Raw genomic sequence first — 23,630 nt, forward strand, 5'->3', positions numbered from 1 at the left:
CTGCACCTCCTGCTTCTTCATGTCAGTCTCCCCTTTACACTTGCATGTCCCATCTGTCTTTCCAAATTCATTATTTCTCTTTCTGTTCACAGTTCTGCTACCCAGTTCCTGTATCCCTAAGGCCCACCTGATAACACTGGAGTGTTTTCCTGCATCTTACTGTTTTGTCTTGCTGGTTAGGCATGATTCAGAACAGGCTATATCTAGTTTGGGGTTTATACGTGATGATTTTTGAAGTGGATAGTACACCTGTGTTACTGATCAGAAGAGATGCTTTTCCTTCAGAGGAGAAGATGGTTACAAAGATGGTGAAGGGTGTAGAGGGGAAGACATATGAGGAGCAGCTGAGGTCCCTTGGTTTGCTCAGCCCCGAGCAGAGCAGGCTGAGGGGAGGCCTCATGGCGGCCTGCAGCTCCCTCACGAGGGGAGCGGAGGGGCAGGCGCTGAGCTCTGCTCTCTGGGGACAGCGACAGGACCCGAGGGAACGGCATGGAGCTGGGACAGGGGAGGGTCAGGCTGGGGGTTAGGGAAAGGGTCTGCACCCAGAGGGTGGTCGGGCACTGGGACAGGCTTCCAGGGCAGTGGTAACGGCACCGAGCCTGATGGAGTTCAAGAAGTGCTCGGACAGTGCTCTCAGATATCTAGGGTGATTTTTGGGGTAGTCCTGTGTGGAGCCAGGAGTTGGACTCAGTGATCCTTGTGGGTCCCTTCCAATTCGGGATATTCTGTGGTTCTTTGACTGCAGGCTCTTCCTTCTAGCCACCTAGCATTTTCTTGAAAGCTGCAGTGGTACGATTTCTGTTCTGCATTTCCATTTCCTCAGTTGTAATTCCAGCTTCTCCATACATTCTTTCTGGCCTTTTAGAACTTCAGTCCCTCTGTCCTTTCAGTTAACTTTTGAATCAACTGGATAATTTCAGCTGGAAATATATTGAGATAGAATAGCCTAAACCTTGTTTTCTTACAGAAATGAGCTGAAGGCTACATTTTTGGTTTTCATTTTTGTAGTAACCTCTCAAGAATGAGAACCCATAAGCATGCTTTTATAAAGCAAAAATTGAAATAGTTTTGTGTAATTATAGATAATATTTCCTCCAAAAATCTAAAATATCTCTGGTACCAATTAAATCTAGCACTTTCTTGTGTGATTCCTTACTGGCTGACAAGAAACAAGAAGTGGAGGTTAATCTGCGTGCTGTAGAGAGGTCTTATGTATATCATGAGAAAAGTGTATTGAGTGTTTTGTTAGAAGTAATTTTTTTTTTAAATTACTAACCCAGAAGATAAATACTGATTAAAAATCAGTAATGTTTACCTCATAGGAGCTTTTCTTAGAAGACTAGGTTGGCTTTAGGTAGCTTAGAAGCTAGCACTAAGTAGTTGTTCTTAAATTTTTGAAGTGTTTTATGGCAGTTAATATTTTTGCATTCATATCTACAGGATTTTGTCTATAACGTTGTTATACATTTGGAAGAAAATATTTAAAATCCTATTGGTGGTGCTCAGTGTGTTTGTAATGCTCATATCTTGGTAGATGGTAAATATTAATTATCAGTATATTACTGGAGGTTAGACACAGGTGTGTTCAGTGGTAACACCCTACTTTTTGTAGCATGATCAAAACTGGCTGGAGAGTACAGTCACGGTGCAGTTAAACATGTTAATCCCAGTTCTGTTTAAAAACTTAAATTTCTAGTCCTAAAAACTTAAAAAAATTGGGTTATTATATATCAGTGCAGCAGTCATTATGTACTTGCAATGCACTTTTCTAGATGTGAGCTGTACACAGATTCACTCTTTGAAAACTGTCAGAGCAGAATGCTCCTCAGACAGCATTTTAATTAGTTATGTTTGCTTTCCACCTTACTGTCTTCTGCAATTCAAAGCTGCTGTTGCTAGCATTTTACAGATAAGCAATGAAATAATCAAACTAATTAAATATTTAAAATTAAATGTAATAAACTAATATTTTAAGATATTAAAACTATTATTATACTTCATTCAAGTGTTTCTAGCTTCGCATTAGCAGTTCGGATTAGTTCTTTTCAGATTTTGTTTTATTATGCTTTCATGTAAAAGATTCAGATTTCATGTATGTTGAAAATCGCTTTTTCAGAAGAGGTATTTTATAGTGGTTTTTATGATTTCTGTATGTTTCAGGGGAGAGCACATTTTACAGGTTAAAGCCGCATACAACAAGATCACATTAGATTGTCCAATAATTACATTAAATGTCCTGCCTGATCCTGAGAAACCTGTCCGCTTGAATGTGAAATATGACAAAAACGCTTCTTTTCCAGCAGGAGGTACCTTTCCTGGTAAGTATAAGGGTTCTTTCATGGAAACAAGCCACTCAAAAGTTTTGTAAACCCATGAGAACTGTTTTGGTGATTCTCCTGGTTTTGTTTCTTATTTTGTGTCTGTCTGTGTGTCTGCATGTCTCAGTTTTCTGTAAAAGCCGTATCTAAGATGCCTCTGTAACATTTGGAGAGAAAAGACTTGCACATTTTCTATGAAAATGCTTTTAAAAACCTCTTATCTGTCTGTAAATAGTAAAAGTAGATAACCTCTTCTTTATCCACAGTGAAATGCCATATTTCAGGTTTTGATTCCCAAAGATGATCTGAGCTTGGTCTTGCATTTTTTTGCTCATCTTATTTTGAGGTTAAAGGAGGTAGCTTTGAAATTGTATGCTATCTGTAAGGCAAGAGGAACCGAGAATGAACCGAAATGAGAACACCAGAGACAGTCCAAAAGGGTTTGAAACTCAGGCCTTTTTTCCATAAGGAAACTCTGGCATGAATAAGAAAACTATATTAACTAATTCCACTATTTCAGGTGAGAGGTCTTCTCTAAGAAAACTATGGAACTATGGGAGATATTGTTCTTGATTTTGCCAGTTAATTTATATGAATTTATTAGCCCATCTTCAAAAAAAAAAAATCCTTTCTAGTTTGCAATAACTTAGTTTGCAATATGAAAGACAAAGATGTTATTCAGAAAGCTGAAGACCTCTCTGAAGCTAAAAAGAAAGTAGATTCTGTTGTTTAAAATATAATACCATATTAAGGAAGGCAAAAAAAAAATATTACAGTTTACTGGAATTATAAGAACAAAAAACACTTTATATTTGGAAAGCCTGCTGTAGGCTTCTGAGCCAAGTGATGAAGCCTCAAATTTTGCAGTGAGAAGTTAGATTGAATATTTGTCAGTGTTCTGAAAATTAGGGTAAAGTAGTTTCCAAACTAATAATTTTCCATTTGATCCCATTCTTGGGAAAGTGTGCATGTGTATCACATCTGAATCTTCATTAGATGAGTTTTATACCTATTTGAAGAAGTAAACGCTAACAAATTTCCTACACTGAATGGTATTCATTCGTCTTAAAAATGGAGGTGCAAAACAGGAATCAATTGATGCAAAAGCTGTAATTGACAGCAGGCATAAAAATAAACTTGAGATTGTTTCATTTTATGAGTTCAGAAATTAAAACAAACTCATTCTACACATCTTTTATACCATTGTAACCACCTGTCTTTCAGAACAGTGATGTTTTTAATATTACTATTTAAATAATATCTGTGCTGCTGATATGACTAAAGAAGGTTTGTAATCAAGGGTAACAATTATACTGTCATAAATTGATCAGTTTTTTTACAGAACAAGATTTTTATTCTTTAAAATACTTTTTATGCAGAAATTATCTTGACTAAATTCACAAAGTGTTTTAGTTTTGCCTAATGAGGAAGCATCCTCTGGCTGTTTTTTCCTTATACTACAGGACAAAAAAAAGTACTTTCCATTTTTAATGAATATATTAATCTTAAGCACCACATTTGTGTACATTTAATACTTTTCTCCTGAGTGTATAATAATGAGTGGTGAATAGATTACTGTAGTTTATTCTATATTATTATAAAATGGTAGTATTATATAGATAGCATTGCCCTGATTCTGTTGAATCAAGTCAGGAAGTTTAGCTTTACTTCTGAGTGTGAATTTGAGGGATTTTTGGTTTTACTTTTCAGCATAGCCATCTCCTTGCATTGAAGTGTTCTGAAATGACCTACTATACTAAGTGTAAAGCTTTAGTTTGCAGTGTAGAATAAGACAGCTAGAGGACACATTTTATGGTCCCTTATCTGCCTCTTTCCCAAAGTCCTGTGACTTTCTCTGCTTGTACTAATAGTTCTTAATTCTTTCAAGCTTATTTTTTATTATTTTATCATTTTATTATTTATATATATATATAGTGAATTTAATGTCTGTATATATGTATGTGTGTTGTGTAATTTTCCTGGGCATATGCGGACTTGTAACCTCTATTTCCCACTCTTTTCTTCTCTCCAAGGAGATCAAGTCTCTTGCTACTAATATATTTCTACATCTAAAACTTTAACTGTAAGCAGAGTTTAGTGTACTTGGAAGTTGGCTACTTTCATGAGACAATAAAAAAGAGAAGCGTGTGAGTGAAGATAACTGTCATGCTTGCTCCTTGACGTTTTTCATTGTTATAAGGGAAAGTGAAGCTACCTTGAAAGAGACTTCCACTGGAAGAGTGTGCTTTTCAAACTTCCCTGAATCTATAGCACTTAGAGTTTTAACTATAATAGAGAAGTTACCATTAATACTATAAATAAAATATTTTTCAAATGTGGTGGATGCTGTATAAATAAGCCAGGCTTTGAGAGAAGAGGAGAAAAAGATAATTTTAGGAGATGAAATTATACAACGCAATACTAAATTCTGATTATAAAATTAGATAGTAAATTCCTTGTTAACGATTTAATATTTATTTAGCACCCTAAATATTAGATTTACTGGAGAATTCAGGTACACCAGGGAGCAGGCATTGTAATCTTGGAGGAAATAATGCATGATTTTTTTATGCACGTCAAAGCACTTCCTTACAGTGCAAATTTCATTTCTACTTGAACAATGAAGCTTCAATTATATGCTTGAAAGCTCCCCACAGCTGTACTGTCAAAGTGTTCAGCTCACGTTTTCAACTAGAGGAAGGGTAGCCTTTTTTCTCCAAATCTCGTTTGGGTTTCGTTTCCTTCAGACCACTACATTTTCCATGGAATGTATAGGGAAAGCTCAATTTTTCAGATTGGGATTTAAAACTGCCAGTATTTTGAGCACAGAAACAGTCAATAGCAAATGGAGGAGTGAAACATCCATATAGTTCTAACAGATTTAAAGTCTGTGGTACTAGGCAGTAAGAAGTAGCAAAACTAAGATTAAGGTTCATAGCTTTTTTATTACAATGTGGCTAATTGATGTAGAAAATTATAGTTATCTTGGTACAGTCTCTTACCAGCTACTGTGCCTTTTTATCCATCAGTTCAATGGCTATAGCACTTGTGAAGGAAGAGGGAGATCTTGATTTCCTGTCCTTGGAGGAAAAAATTGATTACTTATCTAGCCTAGTGATTGTTATTCCCTGAGAACAAGAAACAATCTGGTTTGCTTTTGTTAAGGACAATAACCTGGGAAAGGCAGACTTGAATTTTGATGTTTTTTTTTACGCAGTCATTGGATAAAGTAGGCGGGTATTTTTTCTGTGTAAGGATTGTTACCTGATCTAGTTACAGGTCTAGGGAGAGATGGATTTCTATGCCTGGTTTCATATTTTTTGTTGTTTGGATTCTGTTTGAAACGTGGGTTTTGTGTGTTTTTCCTTCTGGTAGGAAAGAGAACAGGAAATTCATCAAGGTTTGTCATCTTAATTTTGAATAAAAAATAATCCTGAAAATTTGTTTTCTTTCATTCTGCAGATTTTATGGTTAGTGTTCTTTCTGAAGATGACAATATTATCAAAAATATTAATCCAGCGCGTATTTCTATGAACATGTGGGAAGGACAGGGCAGCGGAACTAGGATACCAATTGACGTAAGTCATCAAAACATGTTTTCAACGTGAATATCAAAATGTTGGCATACAACAAACATTTTTGTAGTGAGGGGCTTTCCTGTATTTGACTTAAATCAATATCCTGTTCTAGATTTTAAATAACTAGCAATACATATCAATCATATTTTTTTTAACAATCTGTCCTATTACAACTTGTTGGACTATTCAAATGTCAATACTGTAATAAGTACAGAAATGCTACTGCTTTGCAGAAGCAAAGTGATAGCAGGGATACTTGACGCACTTTTTTGCAAAGAGTCCCAGGATTAAAAATATGAAATTAGCATCTAAATTGTAGGTGATCTCATTGAATTTCTGTATGCTATCAGTATTACAAATTATTAAAACTTGACAGCATATTACGAGTAAGGTACTTTAACTTTCAAGTATGTTATATTTAATTTTTTTCATCTTTTCAGGTTACAACGTTTAGCTGTAGTAAAGTGAAGGATGATAAAGAAGAAGGCTTCTCTTATTTCAGGTACAGCAGCATTTATTTTATAATTACTGATGCAGGTTATTGTACAAAATACAGTTTTATTTTTTATAACAATCTGTTAAAGAATTAGTACAATGCAATGCTATGAAATGTTAGAAGATACTAGCGTCTTGTGATGAGTGTGGGGATTGTGTTCTTCCCAAGATGTGTGTGACACTTGTTTAATCTGAGAAAATAAAAGAGTCTAAGGTAATATATTAAAATACATGACGAGAAATGCTAGCAATGCAAGGACAGTATATTCCACTCAGGCTTCTTAGTTGTCTATTAACATTCCTTAGTTATTTTCAGCATAATGTTCAACTGCTGTAAAATTGCTAGCTGGAAAAAGTAGACTTAACTCTGATTGAGCACCTTCTGTAACTGTTAGTCTTGAACCGTGAGTTTGGCCTTGGTGGTTTAGTGGTCTTTCCTTCGGTCACTTAGTCTAGATAGAATCATAGAATCATAGAATCATAGAATATCCTGAGTTGGAAGGGACCCTTAAGGATCATCAAGTCCAACTCTTGACACCGCACAGGTCTACCCAAAAGTTCAGACCATGTGACTAAGTGCACAGTCCAATCTCTTCTTAAATTCAGTCAGGCTCGGTGCAGTGACCACTTCCCTGGGGAGCCTGTTCCAGTGTGCAACCACCCTCTCCGTGAAGAACCCCCTCCTGATGTCAAGCCTAAACTTCCCCTGCCTCAGCTTAACCCCGTTCCCGCGGGTCCTGTCGCTGGTGTTAATGGAGAAAAGGTCTCCTGCCTCTCGACACCCCCTTACGAGGAAGTTGTAGACTGCGATGAGGTCTCCCCTCAGCCTCCTCTTCTCCAGGCTGAACAGGCCCAGTGACCTCAGCCGTTCCTCGTACGTCTTCCCCTCCAGGCCTTTCACCATCTTCGTAGCCCTCCTCTGGACACTCTCCAACAGTTTCATGTCCTTTTTATACTGTGGTGCCCAGAACTGCACACGGTACTCGAGGTGAGGCCGCACCAGCGCAGAGTAGAGCGGGACAATCACCTCCCTCGACCTACTAGCGATGCCGTGCTTGATGCACCCCAGGACACGGTTGGCCCTCCTGGCTGCCAGGGCACACTGCTGGCTCATATTCAACTTGCTGTCTACCACGACCCCCAGATCCCTCTCTTCTAGGCTGCTCTCCAGCGTCTCATCGCCCAGTCTGTACGTGCAGCCAGGATAGTGTCTTAGATAACAGGCAGGAGAATTAGACATCATGATAAGCTGGTGCCTGATTGCCACATTCTTTCTACATCATTGACTAAGTCTTTTTAGTTTCTCAGATAGGGTACAGCAATGTAATCTATGTGTATATGAAGACTTCCATCTAAGAGATTACAACTATTTCAAAAAACTGCAGTACATCTCAACAGGAATTGTAGTTAATTTAGACAAGGCATTTTGAATCTTTACTAAAATCTCAGTCTTTACCTTAAAGGCACTCAAGACCCCAAAGCCTTCTAATGCTGAGTTTGACAGTTGTAGCAAAAAAAAACCCTGTCCAATAAGGATACAGTTTTGCTTTTAACAGAGCAGAGCTTTCTGAGCAGCTAGTCCAAGGTTACAAAATTAACTTCTCCAGAAACTGGGGATAACTGAAAAATTTGTACCAAGCATAAGGTGCATTTCTGACCTTGCTCATTCTGATAAATGCTTAGTAATGGGTGTAGTTCAAACACAAGAAACCCCTGAAACATTATCAAAATAAGACACTTTATGTTGCATGTTTGTACGTCCAGAAAAGAAGTGCTTATCACATTTACCTGCATAGGGCTTCTCACAGAGGAAGCACATAGTAGATGGATGTGATATAAATTAACCCACACGGAGCTGAATATTGAATTAAAAAAATCTTGACATTGCTCCCTTAGATTACTAGTTAGCTGCAAATGTCCAGAATTAAAACTCCCTACCTTTCTGAAAGATTTGAGAAAACTAGCAGTAGATAGACACTTCTCATTAGCAGCACTTTTAGGAAAGTGCATATTGTTCACTGCTACCAGTGCCTGTGGCATCACTGTCTACCACCTGGTTTCTCTCTAGCTTTTACATCCTTGGCATAGTCACTGGTGCGTTATTATCTGCTGGATGCTAGATCAGTTATATAGGTGCCCCTTTCAACTTGGGTGCAGTCTTGCAACTTTCATAACAACAGTGCAATTTATTCTTCTAAAGCTTATGCATGGTTAGATGGTGTTCAGCCACACCAAGATCTTTAGCAGATTGTTTACAACTCAGTAATACTGTAAGTCTTAACCCAGATAAAATGCAGAAAAGAAGGTAGAATTGTTTCTGTTCTATATGGAAGACAAAAAGACAGGCCTCTTTCCAGAGATAGGTAAAGCTTTGAGATTTTATTTTTTACAAATTAAGCATTCCAGGGAATCTTGCATTTTACTCTTTTCCAAACGAATTAAGAGGAAACTTATTCTTTACTCCTACTGTCAAAACAGCTAAAATGTATGTTGAAAGCAATAATCTCATTAGCCAATTCAAGAGTGTCATAAGTCATCCTCCCAGAACAATGCCTGAATTTAGAGGCTGTGGTTGCATCTCCTCAAAGGTCTCTTAAGTATTTTTAAGTCACTGCTATCCATCGTATCCATTGGAAGACTTCAGTATTCTTCCACATACTGTGTTGCCTTCCTTGCTAGGTGAAGTTCTGCTTCTATCAGCAGAAGTGCAGGTGTCTGTCTTCCCTTTGTATTTTGATGGTAGGGATTCCGTGCCAGTTGTTGGCACTCCAAAACACTCTAAGGTAGAATGAAAACTCTTCTCTGTCTTGATGTGCTCAACCTTGGCCACTGGTGATGACCTAATTTTGTATGGTTTCTAAGTATCAGAAGGAATCAGCTATTCAGATATTACAGAATCTAAAGCCCAATGATTGAATTTGGAAAGAAGTCGTTGTAGATACAAACATCTTTGTGCTCTTTTTAAGTAGCTTTATGAGAATTCATTGGATGGAAAGTAAAAACAGGGTAGACTGGCAGACTTCTGAATAATAGGGCCATAACAAACTTCCTGTCAACTCGTAGAGAAAAAAACTCCTGGAGGCAACTTTCCTCATCCAAGTTTCCAAAAACCTTATTCTAGAAGAGAAGAGTTCTTTTGTGGCATTCTTGCTGAAGGTCATTATGGAGGAGTATTAAAATCTGTCATACATTAATAGAACTTTTAACTAGTTAGGAGGACTACTCAGAATTTCAATTGCTTGCATACTTACATACTTGTCACTTCAATATTTACTTGGTTTTAATTGTGTTTTGTTTTTGATTACTTTAGGGATAAAGTGATTCCAGAGAGAGTGGGCACTTACAGTATACAGTTTACGTTTGCAATGGATAAGACAAACATGCTCAGCAGTGACCAGGTATGAAAGTATAATTAATTGCACATAGCCAAGAACATGTAATACAGATCTGGGAGAAATACTGTGATACTTTGTAGATTCAGAATGCAAATGCTTTCAGTTGTGAGTTATTAAAAAAAAAAAAAAAAACTTTTAATTTGAAATAGCAATTGATATTAAACTGATTATCAAAACAAAATTTTAATAGCTTTTTATAAGTAATCAAAATAACAAAACTCTGTAACTTTTAACCTAGTACTGCTGCTTTATGGCCATCCTAAATTTATTTATTTCTGCCAGTAAATTTCATGTGCATTTGCATCAGTATATTTTTAGCAGCTTATGTGTGCAGGTGAATTGTGAATTATATCAGACTTCTCTTTCTTTTGTTTTGTTTTATGTTATTCTTTTTCCCTTTTCTGCTAGATTGTAGTTGAAGTTGTACCTAATGACCCAGTACGCTTGTTACCTGATTCTTTACCAGCTACTCCAGCCGTTTCCAATGTTCGAACTGTTACTAGCCGTACACTGGTGAAGGATTTACACCTCCATGTAATGGTAACTATACTTTAATACAAAATCATACTTAGAGAAATGTGACTACTAAAAATGTGTTAAATTTTGCTGTAAGACATTGCTACTATCTTATGTTTTAATATATAAATGAATATGGTTAAAGCCATTAAATGTATGTTGTATTTTGAAGAGTTGAAGACAAATCTAAAAATAGTTTTCATAGATTTAAATAAAATATTTTTAAAATTTCTTAATCTGGTGACAACAGACATGGAAAAGGCTGAGGTACTCAAAATTTTTTTTTGCCTCGGTCTTCACTGGCTTCACTCCTCCCACATCTCTCAAGTCCCTCAGGTACCTGAACCTCAAGACAGGGACTCAAGTAGTAAAGTCCTTCCTCTGTGAGTGAAGATCAGGTTTGAAACTACCTCATGAACCTGAATATGCAGAAGTCTATGGGACTTCATGAAATGCTTCCAAGGCACTGAGGGAACTGGCTGATGTAGTTGCCAAAGCACTCTCCATTGTATTTGAAAGGTCATGGCAGTCGGTTGAAGTCCCCAGTAACTGAAAAAAGGGAAGTATAACATACATTTTTAGAAAGGATTGAAAGGAAAACCCTGGGAGCTACAGATCAGTCAGTCTCCCCTCCATGTCCATGAAGATCATGGAACAGATCCTCACTGAAGCTATGTTAAGGCATATGGAAGACATGGAGGTGATTTGAGATGGCCAGCATGGCTTCACAAAGAGCAAATTGTGCCTGACCAATCTACTGGCCTTCTGATGGAGTGACTGCATCAGTGGATAAAGGAAAAGCAACTGTCGTTGTCTACCTGGACTTCTGTAAGACCTTTAAAACAGTCCCACATAACATCCTTGTCTCAAAATTGGCGACAGATGGATTTGAAGGGTGGACTATTCAGTGGATAAGAAATCGTCTGGATTGCTGCATCCAAAGAACTGTGGTCAAGTATCTCAGTGTCCAGGTGGAAATCAGTGATGAGTGGTGTCTTTCAGGGGTCTGTTTGGGACTGATACTCTTTAATATATTATCAATGACATAGACAGTGTACCCTCAGTAGGTTTGCAGGCAATGCCAAGCTGAAGTTGACGTTTCAGAGGGAAGGGATGCCATCCAGAGGGACCTTTACAGGCTTGAGAGCTAGGCATATGCAAGCTTCATGTAGTTCACCAAGGTCAAGTGCAAGGTGTCCTGCACCTGGTTTGGGGCAATCCTAAATATCAGTATGGACTGGGGGATGAATGGGTTGAGAGCTGGCTTGCAGAAAAAGACTTGAGAGGTCCTGGTGGATGAAAAATTTGAATTGAGTTGGCAGTGTGTGCTTGCAGCCCAGAAGGTGAGTAATATCCTGGGCTGCATCAAAAGATGTGTGGCCAGCAGGTTGAGGGAGGTGATTCTGCCCCTCTACTCTGCTCTTAGGAGAACTACACCTAGAAGAGTCCTGCATCCAGGTCTGGGACCCCCAGCACAAGAAGGATACCTGACTTGCTGTCAGGTATCTCAATTGAAGCCCATTTCTTGCTACAGGAAAAAAAAATATTACAAGAATAAATTATAGTGGGAAAACCCTGGAAAGGAACTTCTGTGTATATTATTTTTGTTCCAGGAGACAGTTCCTCATGGAATCTTCCATTACAAAAAACAGGTTTTCTGAACTTCAAACATTCACACATAAATCTGGAGATTGCTTACCAGTTACTGTCATTGGCAAAAGCAGTTTCAACCTGAGGAAAATTAATTTATTGCCAGTTAGGATAGGTTTGGGTAGTGAGAAACAAAGACAAAACAAGACACCTTCTTATCTGCCCTTTCTCAGGCTTAGCTTCCCTCCTGACTCCTCTGTCTGCCTTCCCAGAGGGGCTCGGGGTTGGGGAATGGGGGTTACAGTCAGTCCACCACAGCCCCTCCCTGTTGCTCCTTCCTCCTCACTCTGTTCTGCTGCTCCAGTGTGTGTCCTCCATAGGCTGCAGCCCTTCAGGGAAAATTGCTCCTGTGTAGGCTCTCCAAGAGCCATTCCTCCACATAAACATCTGCTCTGGTGTAGTGTCCTCCACCGGCTGCTGTGTGGATACCTGCTCTACCATGGTCCTCTTCACAGGCTTCAGGGAAATACCTCCTCCTGTGTGGTGTCTCCACAGGCTGTGGGGGAATTTCAGGTCTAGCACTGGGAACACTTCCTCCCCTTCCTTCTCTGGCCTGAAGTGGGGCCATTGGAGATGGTTGGAACCAATTAAGTCCGGCACGGGGCAGCCCTGGCCTCACTTCATAGGACCCACACTGCAGCCTCTCCACTGTCAGAACCTTGCTGTGTACACCCAAAAGTGGAAGTTTTAATTAAGTCTCACGCCTATGATACCATTGGCCTCAGTGAGACATGGTGGCACAGCTCACATGCCTGGAGTGCTCTGATAAATGGTTACAGGCTCTACAGGAGAGAGAGGCAGGGAAGGAGGGGAGGCAAGGAAGTCCTGTACACTAGGGAATGCCTTGACTGCATTGAGCTAGGACAGTTGTTCTCAGGGCACCCAGCCCCCCGAGTTTGGAAGATGGTGACAGGGAGCAAGATGAAGCCGCTATAATCCGACAGGAACCTGTAAGTGGCCTCCTCACTGTTCTGAGTAGTCATAAATTTATGGGGCTGAATGGGTTTCATCCAAGGGTCCTGAAGAAGCTGGCAGAAGCACTCACCAAGTCACTTTTAATAATCTGTCAGTAGACAGATTTGGCTAACCAGGGAGGTCACATTTGCCTAGAGGTTAGCGAATGTAACTCCAATCTACACGAAGGGCAGGAAGGTGGATCCAAGGAATTACAGGCCTATCAGTCTGACCTTGGTCCTGGGGAAGGTTGTGGGGCACCTTCAGTGCCGTCACGCAGCATATATGAGACAGTCAACTGATCAGTAGTAGCCAGTATGGGTTTATGAAGGGCAGGCCCTGCCTGACTAACCTGATCAACTTTATTACAAGATGATCCACTTAGTAGACGAGGGAAAGGCTGTGAATGTCATTTACCTCAATTTTAGTAAAGCACTTGACATAGTCTCCCATGGTATTTTCCTGGAGAAACTGGCTGCTCATGGCTTGGACAGGTGTACAGTTCACTGAGTAAAGAGATGTCTGGCAGGGTTCAAAGACTTAAGAGCAGCTGAGAGAACTGGGGTTGTTTAGTGTGGAGAAGAGGAGCCTCATTGCTCTTGACAGCTACGTGAAAGGAGACTGCAGCAAGGAGGATGTAGGCCTCTTACGATAAAAGGAAGCAGTCTCAAGTTGTCAAGGGGAGGTTTGGATTGGACATCAGAAAGAATTTCTTCAAGTGGAAGTTGGTTAAATATTGGAACAAGCTGCCCAGGGAGGTGATGGAGTCCCCATTCTTAGAGGTATTTGAGAGGTGTGGACATGGCACTAATGGAAACAGTTTAATGATGGGACTCTGTAGATCAGGTTAGTGCTTGGACTTGATGATCTTGAAGGTCTTTTCAACCTAGATGATTCTATAAATGACTTGTTTTGGTTCCTGTTCATTCTCCAAACTAACTTCTTTGTCTGTTTCACTTACAGGATGAATACAACAACCGCACTGGATTTGACTTAGTTGGCAGAATAATAGCAAAAATTAAGAGCCCCAGTGAAGATGATACAGAGATTCCACAGTTTCAAGGGAAAGTCAGTGCAGTTGAGTTCCCATTTGACAGGGGATCAGCTGAAATTGTAAGTGTGACCCAAATACTCAGTTACATGAGTAACAGATCTCATAAAGCATGTTTTTCTATGGTTTCAGAGTTGATCTTACACCTAGCCATGGTCTGTGGAGGTTTAGCATATATTGTAGCATACCTTAATGATATGTAGATAAATTTTTTCTTCTCTGTTTGGTTGCTGATTCTCAGATGTAGAGGAGTCATACTTCAAAGTGATTTTTCTTGCAAATGGAGGGAAGTTTACATTCAAAAACTTGATCAGGGTTTATGATATGCAGGATGATCCAGGTTAATTCTTCACTTAAATTTCATATGTAAATAACATTTCAATAATTTGGAATTCAATATTTACTGGTTTTAACATCTTATGATCATTTAATCTGACCTCCCTGCGTATATGTAATTAAATTTTACCTAATTCTCTTTATATTTTGTCAAGCTAACTGGTCTTCCAATTACTTTGCAGAAAGGCATCCTATTCTCTTTTGAAGAATGAAAGATAAAACTTTACCACTTCATTTTAGTAATTAGTGACCTTGACTGTTAAAATGCATTATTTCAGTTTGAATCTTTGTAGTGTCTGTTTTGTTGCATACTTTGTGCTAGATTAAAGAGCTTTTTTGTACACTGTAGTCATGTCATCCCAGTCACTTTATTTAACAAATACAGATCGATTTTTTGAAAACCTCTGAATTGTAACAGTTGTTACAAAGTGTAATATAAAAGACACAAGCTAAAACGTGTGTGCACAAAATCAGAAACATCAAAACAGATCAGAAACTGTTTAAAATGTATCAGAACAAATTTAGTATAGAGCCACACATTTGCTCTGAGTACAGTGCTCACAGCTTACAGACCATATTGGTCAATAGGACTATTCATGTGGTAAAATTGGTACATATAGGTTTGTCTTTTTTGTTGTTGTTGTTGGCTGAAGCGTCATGTAAGAATTTTAGAGCAAAAATGTACACCTACTTCATATGGCTCCTCTGGTTGTTACATGTTTTACCAGCCTGTAGTCATAGGAAATCTTAAAACAGTTTGAAGGCATACTGAAGGAAAATCCAACTTTTTAAAGAAACTTTCTCAATCACTTTTTCTACCTTGTTCATTGGGAGCAACTTCCCAGCAGATTGACATCGAAGCAGACTGCTTTAGCAACAAATACAAAACCTCACGTTGTATCTTGGAAATCAACACAATAAAACCCCAGTAGAGCCTATAAAATCTATAGATCCTACATACAAATTTCTTCATTTTCTTTATATTCAGTACATCAGTTGTTTTTGTGAAACTGTGTAGATGAAGCTTAGCGTCACAGCATAATTAAATTGTCTGTTGATAGCAATCAAGGACAGAAACATCTAGTTAATGTGGGTAAACACTTTTCAGTGATCATGTAGTTAGTATGGGAAACACTTTTGTCTGAACAAGTTGATCAAACAGGTCTACTTTGATAAAGTGATAAAATATATATGGAAAAAAGGCTAGTAAAAAAAAAATGGACTGAATGGAGGTATCAAATAAAAATAATGTATTAATTGATTTATGGGGCATTCTGAGTTATTCTTGTATCTCAAGTGTGTTTCAAGAGTAATAAATTATTTGCTTGTCCCTCCTACTCCCTGCTTCCCCAGGGTTCTTCTATTTTTCTGATGAAAGCCTCCATGTCCTCAACCATGTGCCAGTTACCTTTTTCTCTAAGCAATCCTCAAAGCAATTCCGTTCTTCCTGTATATATTCTTAAGGATTGCTGTGTCGTTTCAGAGACAGAGAAAAGTTTTCTGTGAACACATTTTTCTGGGACAGGTGGCGTGGGAAAAAACACACAAGTATAGGTAGCAGGACTGCTGTCACTACTGATCTACCAAAATAACGTTTTTCTCCTCAAATCTTGCATTTATTATATCTATGGTAGAAATGTATACTTTTTTTTTATAACTTCATACTGGTGAGGGGAATAACAACCTCATACAGTGGGCTCTGCCAGTTCAGATAACATTACTGGTATTTTTTCAGACTCCTTATTGATGCAGAAATCAGCATTTTCTTACCTCCATATACAAGTAACCTGCTGCTGTTGAGCTATTGTGGCATAAATACACCAGTCTTGCTTCAGTGTCTAATCTAACAACCTGTGTATTGGGGAACAGGGTGGTGTTCATTTTGTTGTTTGTTGGTTAAGTTTTTTTTTTTATAAGGAGATGCTTTTTCTTTCTACTCATATATTCCTGGGTTGTTTTTTTTTGTTTGGTGTTCTGCTGCCTCGTTACTGTGATCTGATGAGATCCTACTGTTTTAGTAGTAGCTTCTGTTTGCTGCTCTTCCCTTGGCAGTAACTCCACTTCAGTGAATCCTATCTCCTCCTCTTCAGGCAGTTTTCAGTTGTCTACTTTGCACTGAGTTCTTTGACTTCAGGCAACTCACAAAGCTCATGCAGAAAGTATTTTTTGGTTGTGATTTAATGTACATTTCAAATGACATGTACATGTAAGTGGAGGGGGATGGGAAAAAATGGTGTTTTTTTTTCAAATACCTTGAAATTGTTGCATCTTGTTTAGGACTATAATCATGTGCAATTAGCATCAACGTAATGACAGTGATGATCTGACATGCTTACCCCTAAGTTGAGGATCATGAATGCTGAACTTGTTTAATGAAGGAAAATGTTTAGCATAAATTTATATAGGTATAATAGATTTATAATAGGTTTCTGTTAGCATAAATTTTCTAAGGAAAAGGTATTTCTGCTGCAGACTTATCCTGACTAAATATGTAGCTACAATATTTTTTGAAAGCCATGAAGACTATCTTTGAAGGTTATATATCTATCTCTTCTTTTAGGCTGCAGCCACCTCTCTTGATTTGGCCAGTTGAGTAGCAATTTCTACACGTTAAAGGTGGAAACATGAGTTTTATTATAAACATTATTCATTTTATGCATGATACCTTTCCCAAAGTAACAGCACATTTAGATATTACCTGCACTAATTTTATTTCTGTTTACCATTCTTTATGGTTTTATAATATTTTCTGTTTGTAAAGAAAGGAGGGTTTTATTTCTTCTTTTATCTACATATATGTAAAAGAAACTTCTGAGAAATGGGATGTTCTTGTCAGTTTCTAGATACATATTTTTCATTCATTTGGGACGTGCTGTCTACTTCCATGAACAACAGTAACTTTAACTCAGCACTGGAAATAGATTGGGTTTTGTTCCCTGTGCTTATGCATTTGGTCTTTCTTTTTAATGTTTGCATTTGTTCACATGCTGGAGTGCATCTGAGAGAATCTTGCCTGTGGGATGGTGCAGAAAATATTTTTTTCTGAGCATGTTTCTCAAAATATATAGCTAAAAATAATAGGACTTTTTAAACAGGTAAAATAATCTTAATTCTTAACAGAATGCTTAGCAGTAAACCTTCAAATTTTACTTCCTTTTATTAGGTAGAAAAGGACATTTCCAAACTGATACTTAAGACTAGTAGTAGTATCATACATATGTTACATGTTAAGTAATTTTATAAGACTTAGTATTTGAGCATTGTTTTATTTTATTTTGTGTGTTACCTCGGGTGTGAACATAAACTTATGTTTGCTTGTTTGTTTCTTTTTAAATTAGAATCTAGTGCTGGCTGAAAACAGTCCTGGAAGAGATAGCACTGAATATATTCTTGTATTTGAGCCAGATCTGCCAGCTTTGAGAAAGCCTTTGGAGCCATACCGTCTGTCGTTTATGTTTTACAATGGTATGTTTCAATTACTTTAAAATGCTTTCTTGTCTTTAGAAGCAGCTATGCTTGGGTCTATAATGCTACTTTGAAAGTGTGTAATGGCCTAACAGATTTTTGCTGATGTTTAAATAAACTGTGTTACTGTATTTTTTTCTAAAAATATGTGTTTCTTCATGTAGATTACAAGAAGCAGCAACAGATGGCAACACTTACAAGGGAAAGAGACCAATTATCTCAGTCCATAGGTGTTTACAGAAATTGGTTTGATACTACTAATCAGCTTGTAGCTGAAATGAGATGTAAGTTCAATCAAATATATACATCTATTTCCTGGGAATTTTTCTTTTCCATTTAACAATTTTGTCAATATAGGGAGGGGGAGAAAGATCAGCATTAAAGTCAGGAGATACATTAATTAGAGGGAAGTGGAATGATTGTATTTTTGCATTAGCAGAGAAGCCTCTAGTTATCTGCATGTACCCCACCTATAAAGGGTCCTGATTTGAGGTAGTATTTTTTTTGTCAGAATTGTCAAAGGAGGAATAAAATGTTTAAGATCCCGTTTTTCCATAACTGCCTTGCACTCCCATCTTTACAATGGATGTGTGAAAGTCTGTTAAATGGTAGAGCAGTGTGAAGGGAGCAGTTGTTTATGGAAATGGGAGAGAAGAAGGAGAACGAAAATGTTTATTTTCTTTGCACTATATTTTGTTTCATCATATTGATCAGAAGGTTTGTTTTAATAGATGTATTTTGATTTTTTTTGTTGTAAAACTAAATGCATGCTGGAGTTGGAAGTTGTGTCTGTTTCTTTTAATTTTACTACAGACCAACATTTCTCTAACTTGCCCACTGCATGTTCCCATTATGGATGCAAATTCCTGAATTTCAGTATAAGAGGCAAAAAGTTTTGCTTCATGTTTTCAGAATTATGTGTATCTCGAAATAGTAAATTAGAGAACAATTATATGTTTTATGCTTAAAAATATTTTCAAATACAGATAAAACTAATTGAATAGAGACAGCAAGAAACAATTCACTTGATGAATTATTTGTTTGCAAAGCTGAAGGAGATGTTAGCTTCTGAAATTGCTTATGAGATGGACAAATCACAAAATTTCTGTGGACAAATCCTGATATTTTATGCTAATATTTTGAGGAGTAGATACCATCAGCTGTGGGTGACATGATTCTGAAAAGTTGAAGAAATTCTGCAATAAATGTTCCCCTGCTTTCTGATATATCCTTATTCTCTGTTGATTTTATTGGTTTCAGGTCAGGTTAAAGAAGCTGAAACAAGAGAAACCCACCTGAAGAATGAACTGAGAAAACAGCAGATTGAATTACCACAGACAAACACAGTATGGCTCATTTCTTACTAAACTCCATAACATCTTAAAATAAATGTAAATCTTAATATGAAGTTGGCATCATTAGATAACATTATCGAATCACACTAGTATATACACAAGCACCTATTAACAAAACCCTGAAAATTTAAACCACGAGGAAAATATATGAATCAGTGCCAAACTTCATTTTTATTTTTATTTTATTTTTGGTAGTGTATGTATCTCTTAAAGTAACTGCTCTGTCATTTTATGTCCTGATTTTGTTTTTGCCCTTCTGTTAAGGTTAGTGGCTTACTGATAGCACTAGTTTTAATAATGTTTTTTTTTTTAAAGGCTGATCAATTTATTGGATATATTCTGTTACAAATAGCTCAAAAAAAAACACTTCTTTTTCAGTGAAGAGAGCATTTCATATGCTACTGCAAAAGCTCATATAAAAGTAAGTTTGTAAGATTCAAGGCAATATATTCCATTACTGATTTCCCATAAAGATCCAATTACATTTTAAAGAAAACTTACAAGTTTTCAAACTACTCATGTTTTGGGGGAAAAAAAAAAAAGTAAATTATCCCTTATCTTCAGACCAAATAAAAATGTGCTACAGACATTAATCACAAATTAGAAAAATTTAAATTATACAACATTTGCAGTCACAGTACATAAGTTCCTCCTGCTGGCTAAATTTTTCAGGCGTAGTCACCTCCTAAAATGGTTTATTCTTGTACATTCACTCTTCCTGCTGGTTACAACTTTCTTCAGTTTTGGCTCTATTGAAGCTCAGTAGCTCTTTGTGAGAAGAGCTTTTCTTCAATAAATAAATAAATACATACATAAGCTTATGGTCATAATTGCAGTGTCTCCTTTTGCTCTCCCCTGAGATAATATGCAGTGTCCCCATATATATTTACAGTCTGTTTTAGATTACTGAATGCTTTTGTTCAGAACTTGGTTGACAACAAGTAAAGTAATCGTTTCTGCAACTTGGCCCATTGATATATGCTTGCTAACTTCAAATTTCAATTCTCAGCTTCAGTATGTGGATTCTCTTATAAAACAAAAGATGTTGGATCAAGAAGGAGTAATGAAACAGCCAAGGCGAACTTGTACCCTCCCAAACTATCCAAAAGGCAACCAAGATGTTTTAGGGAAGGTGAGTTTTCTCCCATAGAGCCTTCAAGTGAGTTTTTTTTAATTCTAGGAAGTTGTAGTGATGAAAAATTAGCCAACTGAATATCCAAGTAATTCCTGAGAAGGAGTGTTAAGAAAATGATAGCATTCTCATCCCATCCATGGCTCTTCTAACAGCCGTCAACAGGGGAATTAAATGTCTCACTGAATTTGCAGTAGGATTGTGATTAGTCTGCAAAGGGGATGTGGTCTTGGCTTCTGTTTTGACTATTCTAACTTCTATGGCACAGATTGCACATTTAGCACAAATTGAGGATAATGAAGCAGCAAAAGTTATCTCCTGGCATTTGGCCAGCGACATGGACTGTGTAGTCACATTGACTACTGAAGCAGCTCGCAGTATTTTTGATGAAACTCAAGGTCGACAACAAGTGCTACCCCTTGATTCTATTTACAAGAAGACGCTCCCTGATTGGAACAGGTAGAGAAAAAAAACGATGAAACTTCTGCATTTGTATAACATACTTTTAATACGTATATAATATTTTTTCCCTAGCTTCTTTTTAAATTTCACTCTTATTAAAGATTCAAAGTCTAAAAATTTCTAACTTTGTAATATTAAGAATTGTGATGTCACTTGAAATGTTAGCTGAAATCCTAGCTTTATATATTTAATTAACTAAACACCGTTGAATACACTTTGTTGAATACAGTATTTCCCTTGAGAAGACAATTTGCCATCTGTTTTCTTCACCTCTACATGTTTTGTAGAGCAGGAACTTTGCTTTATTTAATAATTCTAGTGTTTCAAATCATTTACTAACTTGTTAAGAAATCTAACTCTTGAGTATGTTGCCTAATATAATCTGTGGTAATAGAATTAATTGTACGGCTTTGGTTTCCTGGAAGATAAAGGAAAATATCATAATTCTGTACCTGAAAATAATTTGCTTACGCAGATGCTATTCATATTATAAAGAGTGCCTTTTAGAAAAGACCTGATGTGCAGATGTATTTACAAGGTCCAAATTCTCAATGGTATTTTTAAAAAACTTGCCCATAAAATTAATCACATGAAATTGTTGGATACATGTGTCATTAAAAATCCGTGTTCCACCCAAACATCCTTAATTTAAATGGTATCTTAATGTTGGGATCATCTGTCCCCTAATGTGGAAGTGTTAAGATGCATTCAGTTCAGTTTTAGATCTCTGACTAGATCGTCAGAAGCAATAATGAAATAAGTACGATTTATTTATTTATGTTCTCCTCCATCACTCTTTAACTAGGCCTTTACCTCACTTAAGAAATGGAAAAATCTGCTTCAAACCTGTTGGAAATCCTATATTTGCCAGAGATCTGTTAACGTTTCCAGATAATGTAGAGCACTGTCAAACAGGTAAATGATATTAAAGAAACTGTTAGTAATTGTTTTCTTTTTTAATAGATGAGATAGAGAAAATCACAAATTAAAACTCACTCAGTAATTTTCATTAAGACATTTGCAAATACCAGCAGTAACCACTGTATAATTACTGCAGCCTTTTCTAATTCCCAAGTGAGTGCAAGCAGAAGCTGACCACCATATTAGTTTTATAGAAAAAACACTTATTACGGAAATGACCTTTTTTTTAGACTCTTTTTTTTTTTTTTTTTTACCAGTCTTACTCCTCTCAAGAATGTGTAATGCATAGATTTGTAATATACACTCAGACCAAACTGTAACTGACTTTTTGTTGTGCTTAAATATTTAGAGTGAGAAGAAGCTTTCAGATTTTATGTAAATTTCAGTTTAGGGAACCAGCATCCCTCTGCTCTTTCTAACAACATAGCAGTACCTACCTTACACTCCTTTGCTTATATTAAGTAGGTCTACCCCTTTATATCAAGAGTTGTAATCTGTAATTAGTTCATTAAGTTTTCTGTTTTACTTCACAGCTTCCCAGTATGAAAATATTCCTGTCTATTGTTAATTTAAAATATGTATATAAAAAAAAAAAGTTAATTTTCAGGACATTAGATGCTGCCAGAGAGTTTACTTATAAATTCTTCTTTGAGTCCCCTGTTAGCAGATAAGCTATTACTTTTCTGGAGAAATTTAGAAACCATGTAGCTTGACATATCTCACCCAAGGCTATATCAAATTAAATTTTGTATAGAACGGTCTTTTATTAGCAGAAGATCTATAGATCAGATCAGTTGGATCAACCTGTTAATGTTTTTTTCTTAATAATCCAGTGAATATTAAGAAACCAAGAACTCCATTTAAGGAGGACTAAAAATGTTATCATTTGTCGTTTCCTAAAACTTAAGATTTTATTATCTATGTCCTTATAAATGTAAATAATAGATATCAAGAGAGTGTTGTGGTGGAAAATACAGTCAATTATGCCATAAGGCAATTAAATATACTAAGTTATTTTATGAATTATTTACTGAAAACAAAAGGTTGCATATTTATGTTATCTCAGAATAAAATTTCATTGAAAAAGTTAATGCATATGTTACTTTTCTTGCACTTACCTGAAGAGCTATAATAATCACAGAATGGTTTAGGTTGGAAGAGACCTTAAAGGTCATCTAATTCCAACTCCTCTGCCATGAGCAGGTATAACCTACCACTAGACCAGGTTGCTCAAATGATGCCCCAGAATTAATTTTTCAAAACTTAAGTTATTTTGTTTTAGAGAAATTTCACATCTCAAAAAACTGTTTTCCAGTGTTTGGGATGCTCTTGGGTGACACCATCATTATAGATAACTTGGATGCTGCAAACCATTACAGAAAAGAGGTATGCTTCAGTTATTCTTGATACTTTTTTTTTTAACCAAACATATTACATGGCTACATATTCAATACACAATAAACACTGAGTGGTTACTTGCTAAGTTTAATGACACTTCAGTTATAAGTGTGCTTATTGTCCATAAGTCAATTATGATGCCCAACAGTGAATGGAATCTTTCTCTATTGGCACTGACAAAATTACTTCCATTTAAAAATTTCCATTTTGTGAATGCTGACATGAAGCATGGAACCATGTTTTTAGAGACAAACATTTGCAGTTTTGCTCTTAGCGTTAAATGTAAGTTTTCTTGGACTTTCCCGGTCCCTGACTGTGTAATGAAACAAGTCTGTGCCTCGGATCATGAAATCATGATGGCTGTGAGATCGTGACTTACGAAGTTTCAAACCCACTAAAATGACCAAGATCTTGATGTGAAACTTGGTAGAGCTTTTTCTGAGCCATTTTATTTCGGTTTAATGGGACAAATTTCACTGGACAAGAGTGTCTGAGGTAGTCCTGACATTGAGCACTTTCTGTTACAGCTCATGAGGTTGTCACAACTGAATCCTGATTGAGCATAAGGATTTAGAACTGTACTGATCAAACCAGTAAGCTTTTG

At 36.8% G+C, this 23,630-nt stretch overlaps 1 protein-coding gene across 1 annotated transcript in view; it reads left to right on the forward strand.

The window, feature by feature from the left end:
• SMCHD1 (structural maintenance of chromosomes flexible hinge domain containing 1) overlaps positions 1-23,630 on the forward strand; it is a 76,822-nt gene that overhangs the window by 48,448 nt on the left and 4,744 nt on the right. The window contains exons 32-44 of the mRNA XM_068671514.1: positions 2,161-2,318; positions 5,781-5,896; positions 6,337-6,398; positions 9,702-9,789; positions 10,195-10,326; positions 13,870-14,019; positions 17,632-17,758; positions 17,923-18,042; positions 19,019-19,104; positions 20,123-20,245; positions 20,514-20,704; positions 21,513-21,622; positions 22,944-23,014. Coding sequence (XP_068527615.1) covers positions 2,161-2,318; positions 5,781-5,896; positions 6,337-6,398; positions 9,702-9,789; positions 10,195-10,326; positions 13,870-14,019; positions 17,632-17,758; positions 17,923-18,042; positions 19,019-19,104; positions 20,123-20,245; positions 20,514-20,704; positions 21,513-21,622; positions 22,944-23,014 — 1,534 coding nt within the window. The remainder of the gene's footprint in view (positions 1-2,160; positions 2,319-5,780; positions 5,897-6,336; positions 6,399-9,701; positions 9,790-10,194; positions 10,327-13,869; positions 14,020-17,631; positions 17,759-17,922; positions 18,043-19,018; positions 19,105-20,122; positions 20,246-20,513; positions 20,705-21,512; positions 21,623-22,943; positions 23,015-23,630) is intronic.

Source organism: Anas acuta, chromosome 2 (assembly GCF_963932015.1).
Source record: "Anas acuta chromosome 2, bAnaAcu1.1, whole genome shotgun sequence".
Taxonomy (NCBI): Eukaryota; Metazoa; Chordata; class Aves; order Anseriformes; family Anatidae; genus Anas; species Anas acuta.